We start from the raw sequence: 23,573 nt of genomic DNA, 5'->3' as shown, positions 1-23,573 counted from the left end.
TATTGGCACCAATAGAATATAAATGCTCACACACCACAATGGTGACACTTCAAATGAAACAAATATCAACATCTAAACCTCTGTTAATTCTCACTCAGATCTTCTGTAGATTTCTGACAGAAATGGTCTGTGATTAAGGGCATCACAAGTGTCTGAGCTATAAAGTCTTTCCTCCAGATCTGGTTTCGCCCATGATCCAACAATGTGTGATTTACAGATGTTTCCTTTATGTTCATGATTTTTGGACAAACACAAACTGTCTGTGAGTTGCTTGCAATTACAAAAAGAAATTACATTGAAATAAACATGAGTTTTAATTTAATGCATCCTGAGAGTTTTTATTTGGTCCAGAAACAGTATAAAATTATATATAAATGAGACCATAAATGATGTTGAAAATATGTCCACAATGACCACATTTGAACGAGTTTTTAACCTTGTACGAAGGTTCGATGAACGTCTATATCGGACGTGCAGAACACGCCAAAAAAAGACGTCATAAAAACTTTCATTCTGGCTCCTCAGTGGACGTCTTTTCAACATCCGACTTTTGTGACAAAGACGTTGAAAAGACGTCTTTTGGACAATTTTGATTAGTGGGATATATTGAGTATATAGCAGATATCAAAATAGTAAGAATATTTGCATTATTTATATGAGCTGTGTGATATCATAATGCAGGATGGCTGAAACAATGTTATGAATAGCTTTTTGCACATTCCCTGCTCAAGATTTATTGGCACCCATTAAACACCCCAACAAACAAGTCTGAATCTGTCACTAGAACACGGTTTTACTTTTTCTGGGTCAAACACACATTTGACAACATCAGCGTGAGCGCAGGAGCAGTTCTCAGTATCCAGCAGGACGACCGCCTTTCCTCTTGTCAGATTCAGCACAGAGTTTGTTCCCCTCTCGCACAACCGCCTGGACCGCTGTTAATTCAGTATTTACACAGATTTCATGATTCTTCTCCTTCAAGCCTTTAATTACATCCTGAATTCATAAACACAGAGAGAACATTTTAATATTTCTCACTTTGTGAATCTATTTTAGATGTAGGCATTTAACAGATGTGTTTACCCAAAGACTTCCATTACATTTCAAGTTACACATTTACATTCTTATATTTCTTATATTTCTTATTAGTTCTTGCTTTCCCTGGGAATCAAACCCATGACCTTGGCATTGCAGGCGCCAACGCTCTACTGTTTGAGCTACAGGAAAGCTGTATTTAGATGACAAACGTTTGTTGTGTAAGAATCCTACCATATCAAAATAATCGTCTACATTTGTCTCGTTCATCTGGGTCTGAACTCTGGGGTCTTTAACAGCTTTCTTCAGGTCATAATCAAAGAATAGATAGTTTAGGATCACCTGAGATGAGAGAGACAGAACAGAGGGAAAAGTGTTTTTAGATAAAAGAAAAATACATTTAAAAATCACACAAACTATTAGTGGCAAGGTAATGCAAAGTCTGCAGCGGGAGAACGAGTGCGGAGATGAACGGTGCATGTGGACATGTGTCTCTAATGCCTGGCTCACACTACAGGAGTTTTAGGCCGATTTATCCCAGATTTTCCAATCCCGAGAATCTGAGAAAAAATCTTGTTGATGACCTCGATCAGTTCCGATGTTCGGCACAGATTATCTGGTAATGTGAGGCGTTCACGGATCGAATCTTGCAGCTCCCAATCTGCTCTCACACAAAACAGGCTCGCCCCGATCATATCAAACATGTTTGATATTTAGGATTTTAAATTGAGCAAGACTGAGATTACGTCAGTGCTGTAAAAATAGCCAAGAAACAAATAGAGCTATCGTAGTGAAGGAATTTCCCTTGAGGTAATTTTGAGTGACTCAACAGTGCGATGGGCGTTTTTATCTCCATTTATTTGATGCAAACTCCCCAGTGTTAAATTAACACTCCTCAGTGTACATATAGGGTTCAAATAAATAAGTGTTATGCTGAAATGAGAGAAATTTTTATATTAAAGAGTAAAGGGTCAAGAGCACAACTAAAGCAAACGCTAACCACCATCATGGTGACATTAAAATACAAAATATGATTTCATTAAACTGGAAATTAAAGAAAGTAAATCTGGTTAGTTTTAAGTGAAGCTGGTAATAAGTGTACGGTCATGCATTTCACCTTTTTGTTTAGCAAAATGACATCAGCAGAGGTCAAATCTTGACATCAAATTGACATTCACTTTCATGTCAATTTGACTTTCATTTTTGACCTATTTCTTGATGTAATTTTGACATCAATTTGATGTCATATTCATGTTAAATTGACATCAAATGCCCACTGGGTAGCCATTGGCCAATTCAGAATAAACAAATGTTTTTCAAGATCAGAATAGTAATCCAGAATAACCAAAGGTAAATATAGTACTGTTGCTTTCTGTAGTGTGATGTTATGTAAAGTTGAGCAAAGCTTTAATTGTTCAGCGCTCGTCAGTGTGTCTTTGTTACCTGAGCAGTTGCAGTGGTGATATTTGTCCCGCCTGAACCTCCAACCACCATTATGACTTTTTTCTCGTTTTGACTTCTGTTTTTGTCTAATATTATTGTGGGACACATTGATGAAGGTGGCCATTTACCTTGTCAAAACAAATAGTTATTTATCTTACATTTTTAGATTTTTATATTTATATTGGTGGTTTACTTGTTCTTAACATTGCAACTCATTTAAACTCAAGGCTTGCCATTTTCTTTACCTGGTTTAATTAGGTAGTTTTTGTTAACTCCATTGTTGCCCTTAGGATCGATGAAATCCCTCATTTGGTCATTAAATATAATGCCTGTTGAGGGTGACATCACTCCAGAGCCAAACCTGTGAAGACATAAAACAAGATCCAGATAACAAGATTGAAAAGAACAGCAAAGCAACAGAGCTTAATAAACTACACTGTTAGACCTTACCAGGCTGATGTGTTGCCAGTAATTTACTGTTGACTGTACAGTTCTTTACTATAATCTAATCTACAGTATGTTACTGTATGCACTAAATTGAAACTCGAGTTAACTAATTTCACTTGCAGAAACCGACTGCCTTAAATTGACCAACTGTCATTTAAATGGATTAACTAATATTTATAATGCAGCAACTACGTGAGCAAAGTATGACTGTGAATTTATTTAATTTGAGACCACTAAAAATATATTAAATAAAGAGATTTCTGATTCAGAGTTTAATCCAGCATCAAAAGTGTTACTTTACCATCACTGTGAAACTACAGCATAACAATGTACTCCAATAACAATGATCAATTGTACACACGCGCGCGCACACACTCACACACTCTCACAAACTGAGCTACACTGCTTTATAGAAACACACAGATATATGCACATGAATCTCAACAATGGTGGCAAAAAAAAAAAAAATTGTTCAAAATGTTTTAATGCACTTCATGATAACTGATTATAGAAACATTACTGGATCTCATGCTGTATTCTCAGATATAGGATTACTAAATATTAAATAACTATAAATTCAAAGCTTAGACACAAGATGAGATCAGAAAATCAGACATGTCCAGAATGATTATGGCATCATCTCAACAGCCACAAACATCTGATTAATTAAAATTGGCTTTTTCTTGCCATAACAAATGTGTTTTATAAACTCACAGTTACAGCAGCATAAACTGCATACAATATAAACAATAATGGTGACTACAAACTTTATTATTTTCAATAAAACAGCAACAACTAAATATCTGTTAATTCTCAACAAGAACTTTTGTACATGTGTAACCCCCAGGGGGCGCTCACACCGAAATTTGTGTAAATAAACTAGAAACGCCAAAAACCCACGCTCCCTTCTTAGATATTGAGGCAGGTGGTATCCATTGAAGGAAAGGACATGGGACTGATGTACTCAATTATAAATTTATTAAACAATCAATATGATAATTGGCAGTAAAAATGGACAAATATTCCCTCTAGGTAGCAGTAAGCAATTTTACAATAAATAGATCACAGTGAGTTAAAGCATCATAGTGCATGCATACAAGGTATAAAGTCTAACAATATCAAATCTACAGTGCATAAAGTCTAATAAATAAGTACTGCTCACAAAACACTCAAGCACTGCAAGAAACACTCCAAACCAATACTACCATACAGACATACACAACACAGCATTTCACACTTCACTAGTGAACATTACATTACAAAATGGATACTGTTTACAAGTGAAATATTGCACAATGCCCATAGGCCGAATGTTAGAATGACTTAAGCCCAACTAAATCCAGGTCATCACTGGTGGTAGCCGCTCCTCAGGATGCACACATGCACACAAAAATAAAAAAAATAAAACAATGATTAAGCTCAGGAAAAACAGTGGCTAGTGACCGACGTAGGCAATCCTCGTTTTTCTTTAAATCAACGCCGCATGCCCCGTAGCAATACGATTAAGTGGTGTGGATGACTAATAACTGTGCACACTCACATCAGTGTTGTTTATTACTGCAACTCTTATAGGATCACCACTCGCTATATGAAAGCAAGTTTCTGTAAGCTCATCACTGCTGGTACCATTTACTGGACACCATTAACCGCAGACGCCAGACCGAGGTTACTGCAAGACCTATGTAGGATTACTACTCGCTATATGAAAGCAAGTTTCTGTAAGCTCGTGACCGCTGGTACCATTTACTGGACACCATAACCGCAGACGCCCAACCGAGGTTCTCCCCGTCGCACAACCGATACACCAAGAGACTCACTCTTCACTTCCACCGCACCATTTTTCTGTTCATATCTCCCCACATTTAAAGGGACACGTCACTTACGCCACCTGATCCCAATAATCAGCAAACCTTAAAGGTACTCTTCCCAAACTCACCACCTGACCCGCTACACATGTATGAAAGAAATAATGTTAAACTGGTTTGTAAACTGTTTTCACACTCAGTGTTGCTGGAAGTCAGTTGTAGTTCTTGTGTTTCTCTTTTTTCTGTTCTTGTGTCTCTGTCCTTCAGTGATTCTGCTTATCAGGTGTTCATCAGTGTCTCAATTCACTCACTTCTTTTCATTCACTCTGTCAAGGGGACTATATTAGTGAACTAATGTAGGGAATAGTGAATGAGGGTATAGGGTGTGATTGGGAAAACAGCCTCTGAGTGTCGATTTTGAGCGCTGTTAATTCACAGTACATTCCTGTAGGCTATTTCTGTTTTCTACGGTATATTACTGTTTTAATGGAAAATGGTATGATATTGTCAGAATTTGGCCTTTTTTACAGCAAGGGTTAACAATGTATGTTTACACGTGGATGGATATTTTCATAAACGGACATTTCACCCCTGTCCATTTTCAAAAATAACATCATGCACACCTGTCAGTTTTCAGAAAAGTGTTAGTTTACACAAACCTGTGTATATGCCGTCAAGAGCATGCCAGACCTGTAGGTGGCAGTGTAACAAGAAGCCCAAGCTTACGTTAGCCAATCAGAATCCCGAAAATAGTCACATACTGTGACGCCGGCTCCCTAAAACTCAGTTTTTCTCAGTTTACATGCAAACGTGCAAACAAAGTTTTCTCCACTCTGGCCGTAGTTTTCCGTTTGCGTGTAAATGAAGGGCACAAACGAAGGGAAATGTCTCTGTTTTTCAAAATAACCATGTACGTGTAAATGGGGCCCTGGTCTAGTGGGAAGTCTGCATAAAGCACTAGTGTTATGGATGTAATTATCGTTAGAGATGTAATGTTGTCAATGTAGTGAAGGAGTGCTCAACAGAGGTGGAGAATCCAGGGGTCAGAAAGTAAAAGTCCTGCCATATATTTATTCCACCAATGAACTCACACAGCAAAAACTCCAGTGTTAAATGAACTCTCCTGGGAGTTTATTTGGCTCCAGACTCAAGAGTGTTAAAGTTAATGAGATAAATTAGTGATTGTTTGAGTGATGACTGACCATTATTGAAAACACCTGATGTTAACAAGCAGAATTACTGAAGGATAAAAATCTCTTTTTTAAGTTGCCATTATGGTGATCAGTGTTGGCTTTAGTTGGGCTCTTGACCCTTAAACTAATAACTTTAGATTTTGCTTGACTGTTGTATCTGAGTTACAACTCTCAGATGAACAAAGAGAAAAGTTGATTGGGTGGTGTTGGTTATGTTTTGGCATAATCATAATTTGACCTGAATCACAAAACTCATTTAGAGAGTTAAGTTTACCTTGTTGATTACAACAGCCTGTGATTCTAATATTATGCCATGTTAATCATTTTAATGTAATCAGAAAAATTTCTTGAAAGTTGTTCTGATCAAAAGACTTTGAAAAAATATATTATTTGAACACACTGGCCCTCATTTATCAAAAGTGCGTACACCAAATTTCCAGCGTACACCTGGCGTACACCCAAAACCACGTTGACTTTGAGATTTATCAATATGGACGTTGGCGTATGGCACGCTCAAATCCTACGCCAGCTCAGGAGGTGGTGTACATGTACGCACGTTTTGAGTGCGGGAATGCGCAAAAAAAAAACAATTCCTAACACCACAAAACGCACTGACAAACTAAAAGATATAATATAATATGACCCACTGTAAAAAAACAACAACATAGTAATTAAACTTCAGTGTTTATTTTTGTGCAACATGGACTTAAATGTTTAATTTGTGTGACTTTACCAAAGCATTTGATTTGTAGGCATATGTATTCCTTAAGTTGCGAGCCTGTGCGCTTTACCTGACGTTTCAAGCCTTGTTTATACTTTCGCCTGGCTCCGCAGCGCGAGTCTCCGCAGACTGCGCGCGCACCTCCCCAAACGGACGAGGCGTTTATACTCGACGCGCTCGCCATTGTACTATTCTTTGAAACGATGGTTAGGCCAGGGTTAGGCCCGGCAGGTGTGCACGGATTGGGTTTAGTAATGAAAAGCTTTCAATTACCAAAAAAATAATTCAGACTGACAAAATAATAAAAATGCCATTCTTCTTCTTTTAAATAATAATAATACAAATAATAATAACGACATTCTTCTTCTAAATAACAATAAGCGTCATTAATAATAAAAATCTAGAAATCAATTAAGTTTCTTTCCACTAAGTTCCCAGGTTTCGCTTTCTCTTTCTCAAAGAAGTTTCTCTTCTTTGCCGTCTTCCGTGTGTCCATGGCGTAAAATGAGGGCGTGGGGGGAGCAGAGACTTGAATATATAGGGGCGTGTTATTCTAATGACGATCGTTTTCAGCCGCGGCATTTATCAAGGGCAGGTATTGCGTACACCAGAATTTCAAAGGTACGCACAGCTTCATAAATCAGGCGATGAGAGGAGTGTAAGCATGATTCTTACGCCAGTATATACGCCCATTTCTACGCAAGATTGATAAATGAGGGCCACTGACACCAAGAATCAGCCTGTGATTCTCAACAATGGTGACAATAATAAAGCATGTTGCAGTGCATTCTGGGTGCCACCAATCAAAACTCATCCATGGCTCCCATCATGCATTGCTGCATGAATAAATTATGATCTGGATTGTCTTGTTTTCCTAATTGAATATTCTTTTTGTCACCATTGTTGAGATTCATACACTGAATCTTCATGTCTGTGTGTGCCTTAAAGAAAGATTTTCCTTTTCTTTATCAGAACAACTTTTAAGAAATAATTTAATTATATTGAAAAATCTGGATCTTAATCTGTAGAATTACTGTGATGTTGTAATGACCAATATACATTTAAGTCAGAGATTAGGCTCTACATGAGTTCAGTGATTCAGATCAAATTATGATTATGTTAAAATATAACCAACACCACCTGATCAACTTTTTTTTTGCTCATCTGGCTGTAATAACTCAGATCAACAGCCAAACAAAATCTAAAGATAATCATTTGAAGGTCAACTGACCAACTAAATCGAACACGGATCTCCATAATGGTGACTAAAATTGTGATTTTTCTCCTTCAGTAATTCTGCTTGTTATCATCAGGTGTCTTCAATAATGCTCAATCATCACTCAATCAATCACTTAATTAGCTCATTAACTTTAACACTGCTTGAGTCTGGAGCCAAATAAACTCCCAGGAGAGTTCATTTAACACGAGTTTTTGCTGTGTGAGTTCATGGGTGGAATAAAAATATGGCAGGACTTTTACTTTCTGACCCCTTGACTCTCCACCTCTGGTGCTCAATAACTGAATCTGCACAGCAAAAACTCCAGTGTTAAACTCTTTATGTGACACCACACCCAATAGTGTTTAAGTGTTAAAATATGAGTGTTGAATGAACACTGAAGCAGTGTTAACGTTAATGAGATAATTAAGTGATTAATTGAGGGATGACTGAGCATTATTGAAGACACCTGATGTTAACAAGCAGAATCACTATTTTTTGGTGTCACTATTGACCATTATGGTGATCAGTGTTTTCTTTAGTTGGCTAATTACCCTTAAATTATTAGATGTTGTTTGGCTGCTGTAACTTAGATACAACTGCCAGATGAAGGAGGCAAAAAAGGAGATCTAATGGTGTTGGTTGTGTTTTGATATAATCATCATTTGACCTGAATCATCGAGCACACATTGGCCCTTTATCATCCTTGCGTAGAAACGGGCGTATATACTGGCGTAAGATTATGCTTACACTCCTCTCACCGCCTGATTTATGAAGCTGTGCGTACCTTTGAAATTCTGGTGTACGCAATACCTGCCCTTGATAAATGCCGCGGCTGAAAACGATCGTCATTAGAATAACACGCCCCTATATATTCAAGTCTCCGCTCCCCCCACGCCCTCATTTTACGCCATGGACACACGGAAGACGGCAAAGAAGAGAAAATTCTTTGAGAAAGAGAAACCAGGGAAGTGGAAAGAAACTTAATTGATTTCTAGATTTTTATTATTAATGACACTTATTGTTATTTAGAAGAAGAATGTCGTTATTATTATTATTTGTATTATTATTTGTATTATTATTATTTAAAATAAGAAGAATGTCATTTTTATTATTTTGTCAGTCTGAATTATTTTTTTGGTCATTGAAAGCCTTTCATTACTTAACCCAGTCCGTGCACACCTGCCGGGCCTAACCCTGGCCTAACCATCGTTTCAAAGAATAGTACAATGGCGAGCGCGTCGAGTATAAACGCCTCGTCCGTTTGGGGAGGTGCGCGCGCAGTCTGCGGAGACTCGCGCTGCGGAGCCAGGCGAAAGTATAAACAAGGCTTGAAACGTCAGGTAAAGCGCACAGGCTCGCAACTTAAGGAATACATATGCCTACAAATCAAATGCTTTGGTAAAGTCACACAAATTAAACATTTAAGTCCATGTTGCACAAAAATAAACACTGAAGTTTATAATTACTATGCTGTTGTTTTTTACAGTGGGTCATAATATATCATATCTTTTAGTTTGTCAGTGCGTTTTGTGGTGTTAGAAATTGTTTTTCTGTGCATTTCCACACTAACTCAAAACGTGCGTACACCACCTCCTGAGCTGGCGTAGGATTTGAGCGTGCCGTACGTCAACGCCCATATTGATAAATCTCAAAGTCACCGTGGTTTTGGGTGTACGCTGCAAATTTGGTGTATGCACTTTTGATAAATGAGGGCCATAGAGCCTAATTTCTGCGTGAGAATTATATTGTTGGTTACAGCGTTGATTGCTGCGATTCTACAGCATAAGATTCAGCTTTTGCTAAATAATGCAAAGGATTTATTAAAAGCTGTTCTAAAAAAAAAAAAAGTATTCTAAAAAATGTATGTAAAATGTAATATATATTTATGTCTTTATATATATTTTATATCCTTATATATATGTCTTTATGTCTTTATATATTTATATATATTATTTTTTTTTTCTAAGTTTTTGTATCTGAACATCTTTTAAGAAATCCTCTGGATTACATTAAAAATGCTAAAAAAATATATTATGCTGTACAAGGACAGTGCTGCTATTATCAATAAAATATACCTAACTTTAGATCTATAGGATTAGACTCTAAATGAGTTCAGTGACCAACAAAAACACAATCAACCTTCAGATCAGATCACCTTTTCTCTTTGTTCATGAGCGTACTATATAAACACCATTGACCAATTCTTCTGGTTTGAGCCTCCTCCAGGGACAGCAAGCTAAGTTAGTTTACTATTAACCTTTTACGGTTGAATGGGCAGGTGAACTGGTGAAACACTCTTGTGTTGATTGAGGAGCCAAATAAAATCCAAGGAGAGTTAATTTAACACGGGAGTTTTTTCTGTGTGTGTGTGTTAGTTCAAGACAAAGATTAAGAAACCTTCATCTCTTAGTCTCTTTATATTTCTCTTACTCGTTATTGATACTGCTGGTCACTGCCACTGCACTCCCATCTTCTGCGATAATAGACAGGTGAGATGTGCCATGGTCATCAGACACTGTATCAATGTCCTCATCACCATAGCTGGTTTGTTTGATGTCATCTTTAATCTTACTCCTGATGCGGTCCGCAAAGCTTTCTGAGGTCATATTTTTGACCAACTGTGAAACAAAATTGACAAAACACATAAATATAGAAACAGGCAAAAGCTTTGATAAAATGACGTCTGCTATAATCACAACATGATTGATCACGATGAATCAATCGCATCAGTTTGATGTCACTAACTGCAGGTGTTTTCAGATCTTGTGTGTGTCAGATCTTACATCACATGTGAATCACATATGAACATTATCAGTGAATAAACATGTGATTTTCAATCTGCTTCTCACACAAAGCTATTGTATGGATTCAACATTTGGAAAAAAAAGTGGACAAGTCATATGGAGCATTTAAATGGTACATTTTTCAAGTGAATTTTTGGTCTTTTATTCCTTTATTAAACAGGACAGTGGAGATGAGACAGGAAACAATTGGCTAGAATGAGTGGAACAGGATCGACCTTGAGTCTGGATTCGAGCTGCGGTCGTGCTATATATCAGAATGCTATTACGTCACAAGGCTTCTCATCCAACATCTGTGGAACGTATTTGATGTGTTTGGAGCTTGAAAGGGTCACACTGAACTGCTATAGTATGGAGGGAAAAGTTTTCCCATCTTGTCTCTTTGGGGTCCCAGAATTGATATCCTTTGTTGAATTATCTCTTTAAAACCATAAGAATCCATAAAGTTTAACTCACCTCAGTGATGTTTTCAGAATGTCCCATTTTTCTCTTTTGGACATCAGCGAAGCGGAAGGCCTCTATCATACGATGATACATCAAAGTCTTTTTCTCAGGGGACACACTGCTGCTTGAGATGTTGTAACCTGCAATTACAGGGGTTTCTTTCAACTGCTTACAATCAAAATCCTTATTTGTCACACAATTTCTGAAACCTGACACTCAAACACCAGAACCACACACCAAATCTGCAAAATCACACTAATACTCGGCCTTCGACTCAGTTTTCAATTTCATAAAACACTTTTTGCAAACCAAAACACACAATTCTCTATATGTAACACAAAAATCTAACAAGAAGTCTCTTGATTTCATTTTTAAACACAACCTATCATAATGCCACAGTAATTCATCAGAGCCACACACACACACACACACACACACACACACACACACACACACACACACACACACACACACACACACACACACACTCCTCACACGTGCAAACACTCATCGCTTTACTGAACACCAACCAATCATGGCTTTAGAATAGGCCTATTAAAAGGTCAAAGGTCGAGTTATTGGTCTTTTGGACTGTGTAATACTGTATTCACAACCACAAATGCTTACAGTAAAAAAGAAAATATTGTTTGGTTTCAATCTTGCTTTCGTGTTAACCGTGAATTTTTCAACATCTCTCTGCCGATTACTTTCAGTCTTGTACAGAAATGTTCATAGGAGTTCATGAAAGAAGAACTTTAGGTTTTGAATAACTGAATATGATATATCCAAATATGTAATATTATGGCAGAGGTGTTTGCAACGTAAGACAAATGTTTGCTTTTGAGATGTTTGTGATATTTTGAATGCAGTGCATCATTTAGCAATCTTGGATTTGTGTGTAAAGGTTTGCAAAGAGGCAAAGTTTTGAAAATGTGTGAAAGCAGTTGAAAAAACTCACAGTCAACACGTTGATCTCACAGTGATCTCTCCATATGATCACAATGTGAGTTCACAGTGATTTAAAAGTGTAACCTCACAGTGCTCTCACTGTGTGCTCATATTATGGCCACAATGTTACTCACCCCAGCTAGAAATGTTATTAGACATGGACTCCAACATCACTCAGACGTCACATTTTGGTTCTCTTACGAGAGATTCTCTCGTTTTGCGTAAGCTAGCTTACGCTACAGGTAAAGTCTCTTTACTTGAGGTATTGAAGCCAAAAAAATGTCTCAATTTGTATTTATTGTCAACGCAGTGCAGCAGCCAGTAGACCTAGAGCAGGCTATCTAGCGTGCTCATTGGCTGCCCTGCGGCAACTGCAGCAGCCTACCACCTACGGCACTGCAGCGCCCGCACCCTCACGCGTCACAGCCCGACAGAAGGGGTGTGGTTTAGCGTATAGAAGGACAGGCTCAGAGGCTGCTTCCCTATGTTTTCATCTCTTCAGCGAAGCTCTCCGCATCGCTGGACTCAGAGTGAAGCCGCCGCCATCGAATCCTGTGACAGCACGCTTAGGACAGCGCTTCAGCCATCCGTGCCTGCCTCGCTATCCGGCGACCATATCCTTTGTCTCACTCTCTTGTCTTTCTTCTCTCTTTCTCTCTGTGTGTGTTCGGCGCTGCAACACACACTGCCTAAAAGAGCGCGAGCGTTTTTATAAAATTCCTCGCAATTCCTGTGGCTCGTGCCGAGCCCCGCTCAGCAACGGAGACTGCTACCTCATCTGCGCTCTCTGCCTGGGCCAGGACCACGCAGCCCTCGCCCTCTCTTTGGGCGGGTGCTCACTGTGCGAAGAGATGCCGATGTCGACCCTGTGGGCTCGACTCGCCATCTTCTACGCCGAACCTGTCACTCCACTCGCCTCTGCGGACGGAGACATCAGTGACAGCTGTTTCCTTCTCGCCTCATGGACCGCTCCGTTCTCAGCGAGAGTTTCCGCTCACGTCTCCTTGACGCTATCCCAAGTGGACGGCGCCGTCGAGAGGGGATACACAGCGATCCCACCAGTGGAAGAGGCGGTTGCAGCGCACCTTTGTCCGCCCTCTGCGGGATGGCGTGCATAGGCTGTCCTCCTATCAAAAGCCTGCAGGACCACTTCAGCTCTCATCGGCCGCGCTTTCGCCACCGCTGGACAGGCTGCTTCGGCCCTTCATTCAATGGCTGTCCTGCAGATCCTCCAGGCCGATCTCCTCTGCCAGATGGACGAGAGAGGCCCGGACCGCTAGAGTTCCTCTGCAGGCCGCTCTAGAGCCCAGCCTCCTGCACGAAGCTCGACACAGCTCCAAGCTCAGCCTTCCTTTTCTCAGCGCCGTCAGAGCGGCCCCCAGCGATCGCGCTCTTCTAGCCGCCACAGACTGCCTCCCCCCCTGAAGATCACACTGAAGCCTGAGTGCACAAAGCCCTCCTAGCAGATGCACGGAGGAAAAGACGGTGCGGTCCCGCCGCGGCCGGACTACCGCTGAAGCTTCTCGCTCTGTCAGTCCCCTTAGTACAGGCTACTGCAGATGTGTATTTCATATGGTAAATGGTAAATGGACTGCATTTATATAGCGCTTTCACAGACCTATGGCCACCAAAGCGCTTTACATTCCTCTAGATGAACTAGAGGAATAAACTAGCATTATGAGCACCATTCTCTCTGGAAAATTGGATATTGTTGTACCCATTAGATTAAAAAAGGTCAGAGAGAAAAGTAAAGCACCATGGTACAACAATACTACGCGTGTTTTAAAGAGAGAAACCCGTAATTTAGAGCATAAATGGAAACAAACTAATTTAGAGGTCTTTAGAATTGCGTGCAAGTCAAGTCATCTTCATTTATATAGCGCTTTTAACAATGTAGATTGTCTCAAAGCAGCTTTACAGAGATAAAGTATTAATTTAAGGTAAGATTGTTTTGGCTTTATAGCGGTTCTGTAATAAAGTTATTTTCCAGCTAAAGTTAGTTTTGATTGATTCGCTTCCGTCGCAACGATCATTTGTTATTAAATTAGGGGCCGCGATCCTGTGAGAAACGCTGATGGCGTTCACATGCGCATTAAAATTGGTTCTATAGTTATGTGCGTTTGAATATATGTGCGCAGGTTTGTAAATCCCTACAAGCCAAGCATAAACAAAGTACTGGTGTTTCCTTATAGTTTTGATTCAGAATTTTATTTTATTTTATTTTATTTTATTTTATTTTATCAATTCGGGGTAGATACGCAAATTGAGTTTTCCCGACGACGCTTTATCTGTAGAGTGGTAAAGGGATCCTCCATAGGGAGAGACTAGTTGGCACTTCAGCACTGCGTTGTCATCGGGTCCAGGCACAGGTCCTTCGTCAGATCTGGATACGGCCTGGATCCGGCAGGCTGCGGGAAAACCTCGGGATATACAAAGACACTAAAATTAGCGTAGATGCCATTCTTCTCATGATGTAATGAGTACATCAGGATTTATGGGAAGTGTTCCCGGTTACAGCTGACTTAATCTATGCAGCCTAACATTGAATCATAGAAGTCTATAATGTATTATGTGAATGCTATGTCAAAGAGATGTGTCTTTAATCTGGCTTTGAACTGACAGAGTGTGTCTGCTTCCCGGACAATGGTAGGAAGATTGTTCCAAAGTTTTGGTGCTAAATAGGAAAAGGATCTACCGCCAGCAGTCGATTTTGATATTCTTGGTGTTATCAACTGGCCGGAGTTTTGAGATCGCAATAGACGTTAAGGACTATAATGCGCTAAGAGCTCGCTCAAGCACTGCGGAGCTAAACCATTTAGTGCTTTGTAAGTAATCAGCAATATTTTAAAATTGATGCGATGTTTAATAGGGAGCCAGTGCAGTTTTGACAGAACCGGGCTAATATGGTCATACTTCCTGGTTCTGGTAAGAACTCGAGCTGCTGCGTTTTGAACCAGCTGTAGTTTATTTATTAAGCGTGCAGGGCAACCACCCAGTAGAGCATTACAATAATCTAGCCTTGAGCTCATGAGCGCATGAACTAATTGTTCCGCATTTGTCAATGAGAGCATATAGCGTAATTTAGATATATTTTTAAGATGGAAAAATGCAGTTTTACAGATACTAGACATGTGACTTTCAAATTAAAGATTGGTATCAAAGAGCACACCCAGGTTCCTAACTGACGACGAAGACTTGACAGAGCAGCCATCGAGTGTTAGACAGTATTCTAGGTTATTACGTGAGGAAGTTTTTTGTCCAATAATTAGAATCTCTGTTTTTTCAGAATTTAGAAGTAGGAAATTACGAGTCATCCAATTTTTTATATCAGCTATGCATTCTGTTAATTTAGTGAATTGGTAAGTTTCATTAGGTTTTGAAGAAATAAAGAGCTGAGTATCGTCGGCATAACAGTGAAAGCTAATTCCACGTTTCCTAATGATATCTCCTAAGGGTAGCATGTACAGAGTGAACAGCAGCGGTCCTAGTACTGAGCCTTGTGGTACGCCATACTGAACTTGTATTCGATGAGACATCTCTTCATTTACTGCTACAAATTGATAACGGTCAGATAAGTATGATTTAAACCATGCTAGTGCAATTCCACTAATGCCAACATAGTTTTCGAGTCTATTTAAAAGAATGTTGTGGTCAATGGTGTCAAACGCAGCACTAAGATCGAGTAATACTAATAGAGAGATACAACCACAATCGGATGATAAGAGCAAATCATTTGTGACTAATGAGAGCAGTCTCAGTACTATGGTACGGTCTAAATCCTGAATGGAAATCCTCACAGATATCATTTCTTTATAAAAAGGAACACAGTTGTGAAGACACTGCTTTTTCTAATATCTTTGACAGAAAAGGTAGATTCGAGATCGGCCTGTAATTGACTAATTCTGAAGGATCAAGTTTCGTTTTTTTAACAAGCAGTTTAATCATAGCCAGCTTAAAGTTTTTTGGTATGTATCCTAGAGACAAAGACGAATTAATGATATTAAGAAGAGGTATAGGGTCTAACATACATGTTGTAGATTTAGATGATTTAACGAATTTAGTAAATTCTTCCTCTCCTATAGCAACGAATGAATCAAATTTTTCCTCAGGGAGACTACAAGCACTGTCTGATGCGATACTGTAGTAGACGGTTGCATAGTTACAGTATAATTTTGTCCCTGATATTATCAATCTTATAAGTAAAGAAGTTCATAAAGTCATTCCTGCCGTGCTGCTTGGAAACTTCTGTGTTTGAAGCTTTCTTTTTCATTAGTTTAGCCACTGTTTAAAATAAATACCTAGGATTATGTTTATTTTCTTCTAATAGGGTTGAAAAATAAGCAGATCTAGCAGCTTTTAAAGCCTCTCTGTATGCAATCGAGCTCTCTTTCCATGAAATGCGAAATACCTCTAGTTTTGTTTTCTTCCAGTTGCGCTCCATTTTTCTGGCTGCTCTCTCAAGGGCACGAGTGTGCTCGTTGTACCACGGCGTTGGATTATTTACTTTAATCTTCTTTAAGCGCAAAGGAGCAACTGTGTCTAAAGTGCTGGAAAAGAGAGAGTTAAAAGTTTCTGTTGCAATATCAAGTTCTTCTAAGCTATCCGGGATGCTAAGATGATGAAACTGATCAGGAAGATTATTAATAAAGCAATCTTTAGTGGCAGAAGTGGAAAGTGGAAAGACAGTATGTCACGTTATAAAAAGGCCCTAAAAGCGGCCAGGGCTGAGCACCTCCGCAAACTAATAGAAAACAACCAAAACAATCCTAGGTTTTTATTTAACACCGTGGCTAGACTAACAAATAAACAGATGTCACCTGAACAAAATATTCCGTTACAGTTTAGTAGTAATGATTTCATGAAGTTTTTCATTGAGAATATAGAAAACATCAGAACCACAATTGTAAACGTTCAATCTTCGATCGCGCCTTATAATTCAGCCTCAATTATCACCCCGCAAGAACAATTACAATGCTTTACAACTATAGAACAAATAGAGTTAAATAAACTTATCACTTCATCTAAAACAACAACATGTTCATTAGATCCTTTACCTACTAAACTACTGAAAGAAGTGCTACCGATAGTGGAAGAGCCTCTTCTCAATATTATTAACTCATCTTTATCTTTAGGTCATGTTCCAAGAACATTTAAACTGGCAGTTATAAAACCTCTCATTAAAGGGATACTTCAGGATTTAGCATTAAGCTTTGTATTAGTAGAAAACCTGTAGTATTTTCGAATTACCATGCTTTCCACCCTCATATCCCCCTGAGACAAGAGATTTATGTATTTTTTGTCTGGAAAAATCGTCATTTTGCGTCATCGGAGGATTTTCTGGCCAGAGGCTAAAGACTACAGGCAGTAGATGGCGTTGTTCCGCATGTTTTCAGCCCGCCCATAGGAGGTGGGATCTCACTCACAGAATGTACACAGTGTCAGCTGTCTTTCTTTGGAAGCTAAGCTAGCAGGCTCTTGTTCTGTGGAGAAAGCTGAATAGTAGGAGAAAGCTGAGTAAGTTACCATCCTCCTTTTCCCGGACTTGTCCGGCGGGCGAGATCGTTCAAAATATACCGGATTCAGCTTTTGCTTTCTGTGGTCGCCATTCATTGTTTACATGCACACCTTTTGTTTCAATCTAACTGAATTCATTCTGATTGGTGAATTTGAATGTAGTGTTTACACGAACGCTCAAATGATCGGTTGATGTGCGTTTTACCATTGCTAAGAAAAATTCCCACTCCTCCGTAAGAGATGCGAGACCCGGCGCGTCTCAGTAATGATGCCACCGGCGGCCTCGCGCTGTTCTCCCGCGGCTGTCAGCCTCGTCCTGCTCGCCACAGTAAACATGATGAATGGCGACTGTAGAGCGCAAAAGCCGAATCACGGACATTTTGGACGATCTCTAAATCCCTCGCAAACTCATCACGCAGGCTAGCTTTGTTGTTTTCAACTGCGCACTCTAACCGGTAGGCGACTAGGCGTGGCCTCCTAAGGCAGCGAAGCAAGTGCATTCTGGGAGTTGTTGTCTTTTTTCATCCACATAAGCCAAAAATACATTTTCTGGCTTTTCTCAGTCGAGAAAGCTCCAAATTCAAAAATTTCTTCACATTTCTTCTACTTAAATGACCTATTTTAAATACACATTCATCTTCCCAGAGGTGAAGTATCCCTTTAAGAAACCACAATTAGACCCACATATTCTAGCAAATTATAGACCCATTTCAAATCTTCCTTTTATGTCTAAAATACTAGAATAAGTTGTGTCCGCTCAACTAGGCTCTTTCCTGCAAGAAAATGACATCTATGAAAAGTTTTAGTCTGGATTCAGGCTGCACCATAGCACTGAAACTGTGCTTGTTAAAATCACAAATGATTTACTTTTAGCTTCTGACCAAGGCTGTATCTCAATACTAGTTTTACTTGATCTTAGTGCTGCGTTCGATACTATAGATCACACAATACTCTTAGATCGACTACAAAATTATACTGGTGTTCAATGACAAGCATTAAGCTGGTTCAGATCCTACCTTTCTGACCGCTACCATTTTGTCTATTTAAATGGAGAAAAATCGATCATAACTCCAGTAAACTATGGAGTGCCGCAGGGATCTGTGTTGGGCCCTCTGTTACTCTCAATATATATGCTGCCACTTGGAAATATTATAAGGAAACATGGAATTAGTTTCCATTGTTATGCTGATGATACTCAAATCTATATTTCATCACGGCCGGATGAAAACACTAAATTATCAAAATTGACAGAGTGCGTTAAAGATATAAAAGACTGGATGACGCAATTTTCTTTTATTAAATCCAGACAAGACAGTGGTACTAATCATCGGTTCCAAAAACCTTCTACAAAACCTCGCACACTACAACTTTAATATAGTAGGATGTCCTGTTACTTTATCCTCTACAGTAAAAGACCTGGGTGTTATACTAGACTGCAACCTGTCTTTTGAAAATCATATTTCATATGTTACAAGAACAGCCTTTTTCCACCTTAGAAACATTGCTAAGCTACGTAATATGCTATCAGTTTCTGATGCAGAAAAGTTAGTTCATGCATTCATGACCTCGAGACTAGATTACTGTAATGCTTTATTAGCTGGTTGTCCTGCGTCCTCTATAAACAAGCTACAGTTAGTCCGCCGCTAGAGTTCTTACTAGATCAAGAAAATTTGACCATATAACACCAATTTTATCATCACTGCATTGGTTACCTATAATGTCCCGCATTAATTACAAGGTATTGCTACTGACTTATAAAGCCCTAAACGGCTTAGCTCCAGTCTATTTAACGGATCTTCTATCGCCCTACAATCCATCGCGCTCTTTAAGGTCACTAAATTCAAGGCTTTTGGTCATACCTAGGATATCCAGATCATCCAAAGGAGGGAGAGCATTTTCACATTTAGCACCAAAACTCTGGAATAGTCTTCCGGATACTGTTCGTTGCTCAGACTCGCTCTCCCAGTTTAAAACTAGATTAAAGACGCATCTCTTCAGTCAGGCATTCATATAATATTTTTAATCTTACAGTTAAATCCGGTCTCTAGTTCATAAACGCCAGAGGAGAACTGGCCCCCGACTGAGCCTGGTTTCTCCCAAGGTTTTTTTTCTCCATTAGGTCACCTGATGGAGTTTTAGGTCACCGTCAGGTCACTTGATGGAGTTTTTCGGTTCCTTGCCACTGTTGCCTTTGGCTTGCTCAGTTGGGGATATTTTGGGAATATTAATTTATTTTTATCAATCAATAAATTCCACTAGAAACAAACCTTGTTGTATTATTTTTATTTAATACTGTGAAGCTGCTTTGATACAATTTGTATTGTGAAAAGCGCTATACAAATATACTTGACTTGACTTGACATGTGACACTGAAGACTGGAGTAATGATGCTGAAAATTCAGCTTTGCATCACAGAAATAAATGATAATTTAAAGTATAATAAATTGAAAACCAATTATTTTAAATTGTAATAATATATCACAATATCAATTTTTTTTCTGTATTTTTGATCAAATAAATGCAGGCTTGATGAGCAGAAGAAACTTTATTCAAAAACATTAAAAATAGTAATGTTTCCAAACTTTTGGCCTGTAGTGTATAACATCGACTATGCAATACACTTTCATTTATTTAGTGCTAATAAAATTATTAAGCCTATTTGGAGAGAGAGATGTTTATAATGTGACAATATGTCAGTCATCGTGTGATAACGAAATATGACTAGGCCTAGACTACTTGTTCTGAGCAGGTGTTGTCAGTGAACAGGCTGTAAAACTGTTGGCTAACTAAGTTACAGACACTCATGAAAAACTGATGCTAATTATCTGGGAAACATTCTCTAACAGCAGTCAAGTTGTCACTGTTTGTGTCAAACGAGGTGTGAATTTGTTGTAACATTAAAACAGGAGATCATGAATTACTCTGTGCTCAAAGTGATGCTCGGAGCTCGGAGTGGTTTCCTCTGTGAACGAAACTTCAGAAGACGACACTGTAGCAGAATCAAGTGAACAATTCCACGATATGCTTTTTTTTTTCATTGGTTGTTTGCGTTAAATCTTACCCAGATACAATAGTGCTATTTTCTGATTGGCTATTGTGTAGCCCCTTTCTTTTTTTGATTGGCTGATAAGTTGCAGGCTCGACTAAGAATTTCAGGGGAGACGCACTTGAATCCTGCCGGTTCCATAGCGAGAGCGGCGCGGCCAGAGAAATGTTGGGCGTTACGGCATATTAAATATATTATAAATATTTTTTTTTCTGCGTGAGAAATACAATGTGTGGCGGGAGTGCGTGACAAAAGACCGAAATGAATGACTGTCACACTCAATGCGTGACACTTGAGAGCCCTGGAGTTATAACTCTCTCAGATGAACTCATTTAGAGAGTTAGGCTTACCTTGTTTATTACAGAAGCCTGTGATTCTACTGTATACTATTGTCAGCATTTTCAATATAATCAAAAAGATTTCTTAAAAGTTGTTCTGATCAAAAGACTTTGAAAAAGTATTTTATTTGGACACACAGACATAAAAAAATCAGCCTGTGAATCTCAACAATAATAAAACATGTTGCAGTCCATTCTGGATGCCACCAATCAAAACTCATTCATGGCTCCCACCATGCATTGCGGTATGAATAAATTATGATCTGAATTGTCTTAGGAATTTCCTTTTCCTAATTGAATATTTTTTTGTCACCCTGTTTTTGAGATTCATACACTGATTCTTGATGTCTGTGTGTGCCTTAAAGTTTTTTTTTTTATATATATACCAGAACAAATTTTAAGAAATAATTTGGATTATACTGAAATATCTGGATCTTATTCTGTAGAATCACTGTGATGCTGTAATGACCAATATACATTTAAGTCAGAGATTAGGCTCTAAATGAGTTCAGTGATTCAGATCAAATTATGATTATGTTAAAATGTAACCAACACCATCAGATCACCTTTTCTCTTTGTTCTTCTGGCTGTAATAACTCAAATACAGCAGCCAAACTAAATCCAAAGTTAAATATTTAAAGGTGAACTGCCCAACTAAATCAAACACTGATCTCCATAATGGTGACTAAAATTGTGATTTTTCTTCTTCAGTGATTCTGCTAGTTAACATCAGGTGTCTTCAATAATGGTCAATCGTCACTCAATCAATCACTTAATTATCTCATTAACTTTAACACTCTTGAGTCTGGAGCCAAATAAACTCCCAGGAGAGTTCATTTAACACTGGAGTTTTTGCTGTGAGCTGATTTCACTAATTAGTTCTCTCTCCTGCTGAATTCGCAAATCCAGGTGATTGGAACAAAATACTGAGGAGGAATTTTACTTTCTGAACCTGGACTTTCCACCTCTGCACGCACAGAACACAAAACTGAATTATGTGTGACTAACCTTATTAAGGACTGAAATATAGGACTGACAACCTTATTGGTGCTATGTGAACGCTGTCATAGACACACACACACTGACCTTTGAGAATGTTGAGTATCAGGGCGAGCACAGGTCCACCGAATGGAGCATCAGGAGCATGAAATATGTAATTCCCCACAGTAAAGTTTAATGCATACTCAGTCAGATTTGCCTTATAATCCAGTAGGTCCTCACGTGTTATAATGCCTCCTGTGTAATGAAAGATCACAGATCTTTTCACACTGCAGGATTATCTGGGGTAACATTCAGTCACTGCTGTGTTCACACTGCACGATGGATCGGCAACAGGAGGTTTCACACTGCATGACTTTACATAAGAAAGAATCGCAGACAACTTCTGATCCGCAAACTACGTTTCACAACCAAACACACGCGAGAAGTGATCAGGAAATAACGCAAGATCACAGGTGAGACAGGAGTTCTCGCGCGACACTGAAATTGTTATTAAAAATGATAGCCTGAAAGAAGTTTGCGATCCAAATTGTCTGTGTGCCGATTTGCAGCGAAAAAGAGGAAGAAGAAAAAAAAGAGGAGGGAATGGTTGGGGAGACGAGGGGAGCAAGGATTGTGTTTCTGCAAAGAGAGTTGGGGTAAATAATTAATTTTGCAATGTGCTGATGTTCATGCAAATGGTTCTGCTTCGTTTCTCTTTAATATAATTGTAAATATATCTATTAAAATACTAATATTCTGGTCTATAACTCCTCCCCGAACTCCCCACTGTCCTGTATCTTGCTCTCATTGACTGCAGGTCATCGCCGACGTAGTTTTCAGTCAGAACACATTTACACAACAGGATTTTGAACACATTTACACAACAGGATTTTGAACACATTTACACAACAGGATTTTGAACACATTTACACAACAGGATTTTGAATCGCCGACAAGTCCAGATATTTAGCATGTCAAATATCTAACGGGCGTCTGCGACTCGTCAGCTATTCTCTCAGATCGTGTTTTTGATAATTCACACTGCGTGAAATTTTTTAGTGATTGTCACTCCGTGAACGAGCACTGATTTTCCTATGATTTCGGGCATTTGTCAAGGATCTCGCAAAACCGGTTGGCGAGTGAAAATCGTGCCTAAAATCGTGTAGTGTGAACTCGACATTAGATGAATAAAGTCAAATTTAAGCATGAAATAACCTGCAGCCTTGATATCATCCACTATAGTCTGAGTTAATGCCCCATTATAAAAGACATCTGGTCCTTCGTCTGCAATCTTCTGATAGGTGAGAGCTAGTTCAGGAAAACTTAGGGTGTCATTTTCCTTCAAGAGTGTTTTATTATCTGATTTATTGCAAAACACTTCACTGGAAAGAAGAAAAAGAAGATCATTTCATAAATTAAAAGGCTAATGCTCTAGGGAACATGCTGCAAGTAGAGATATATAACATTATAATAGTGTCAGATCTATCTTGTAGTGTCACTGGTGGCTGTTGCAAGGAAGCGCACAACGAATGAGAATACATAGTCTTAAATCCAACAATGAAAGCAAAAACACAGAAAAACAACCACTCAATACTGATGAGAAAGAGCAAAGAAATAAAAAAAACGGAGTATTGATAT

At 38.8% G+C, this 23,573-nt stretch overlaps 1 protein-coding gene across 1 annotated transcript in view; it reads right to left on the bottom strand.

Annotated features, from left to right (window-relative positions):
* Positions 1 to 846: 846 nt before the first annotated feature.
* Positions 847 to 23,573, bottom strand: part of LOC308688890 (glutathione hydrolase 1 proenzyme-like) — a gene marked incomplete at its 5' end in the record, with an annotated part of 46,920 nt that continues 24,193 nt past the window's right edge. Inside the window, 8 exons of the mRNA XM_081362328.1 lie at positions 847 to 996; positions 2,479 to 2,606; positions 2,724 to 2,839; positions 10,294 to 10,481; positions 11,121 to 11,248; positions 21,898 to 21,921; positions 22,041 to 22,190; positions 23,151 to 23,317. Coding sequence (XP_081218454.1) covers positions 853 to 996; positions 2,479 to 2,606; positions 2,724 to 2,839; positions 10,294 to 10,481; positions 11,121 to 11,248; positions 21,898 to 21,921; positions 22,041 to 22,190; positions 23,151 to 23,317 — 1,045 coding nt within the window. The 3' untranslated portion in view covers positions 847 to 852. The remainder of the gene's footprint in view (positions 997 to 2,478; positions 2,607 to 2,723; positions 2,840 to 10,293; positions 10,482 to 11,120; positions 11,249 to 21,897; positions 21,922 to 22,040; positions 22,191 to 23,150; positions 23,318 to 23,573) is intronic.

Source organism: Scardinius erythrophthalmus, assembly GCF_964197995.2.
Source record: "Scardinius erythrophthalmus genome assembly, chromosome: 3".
NCBI classification, from domain to species: domain Eukaryota; kingdom Metazoa; phylum Chordata; class Actinopteri; order Cypriniformes; family Leuciscidae; genus Scardinius; species Scardinius erythrophthalmus.
Note: the sequence above shows the minus strand (reverse complement) of the source record. Positions and strands in the feature narration are given on the sequence as shown.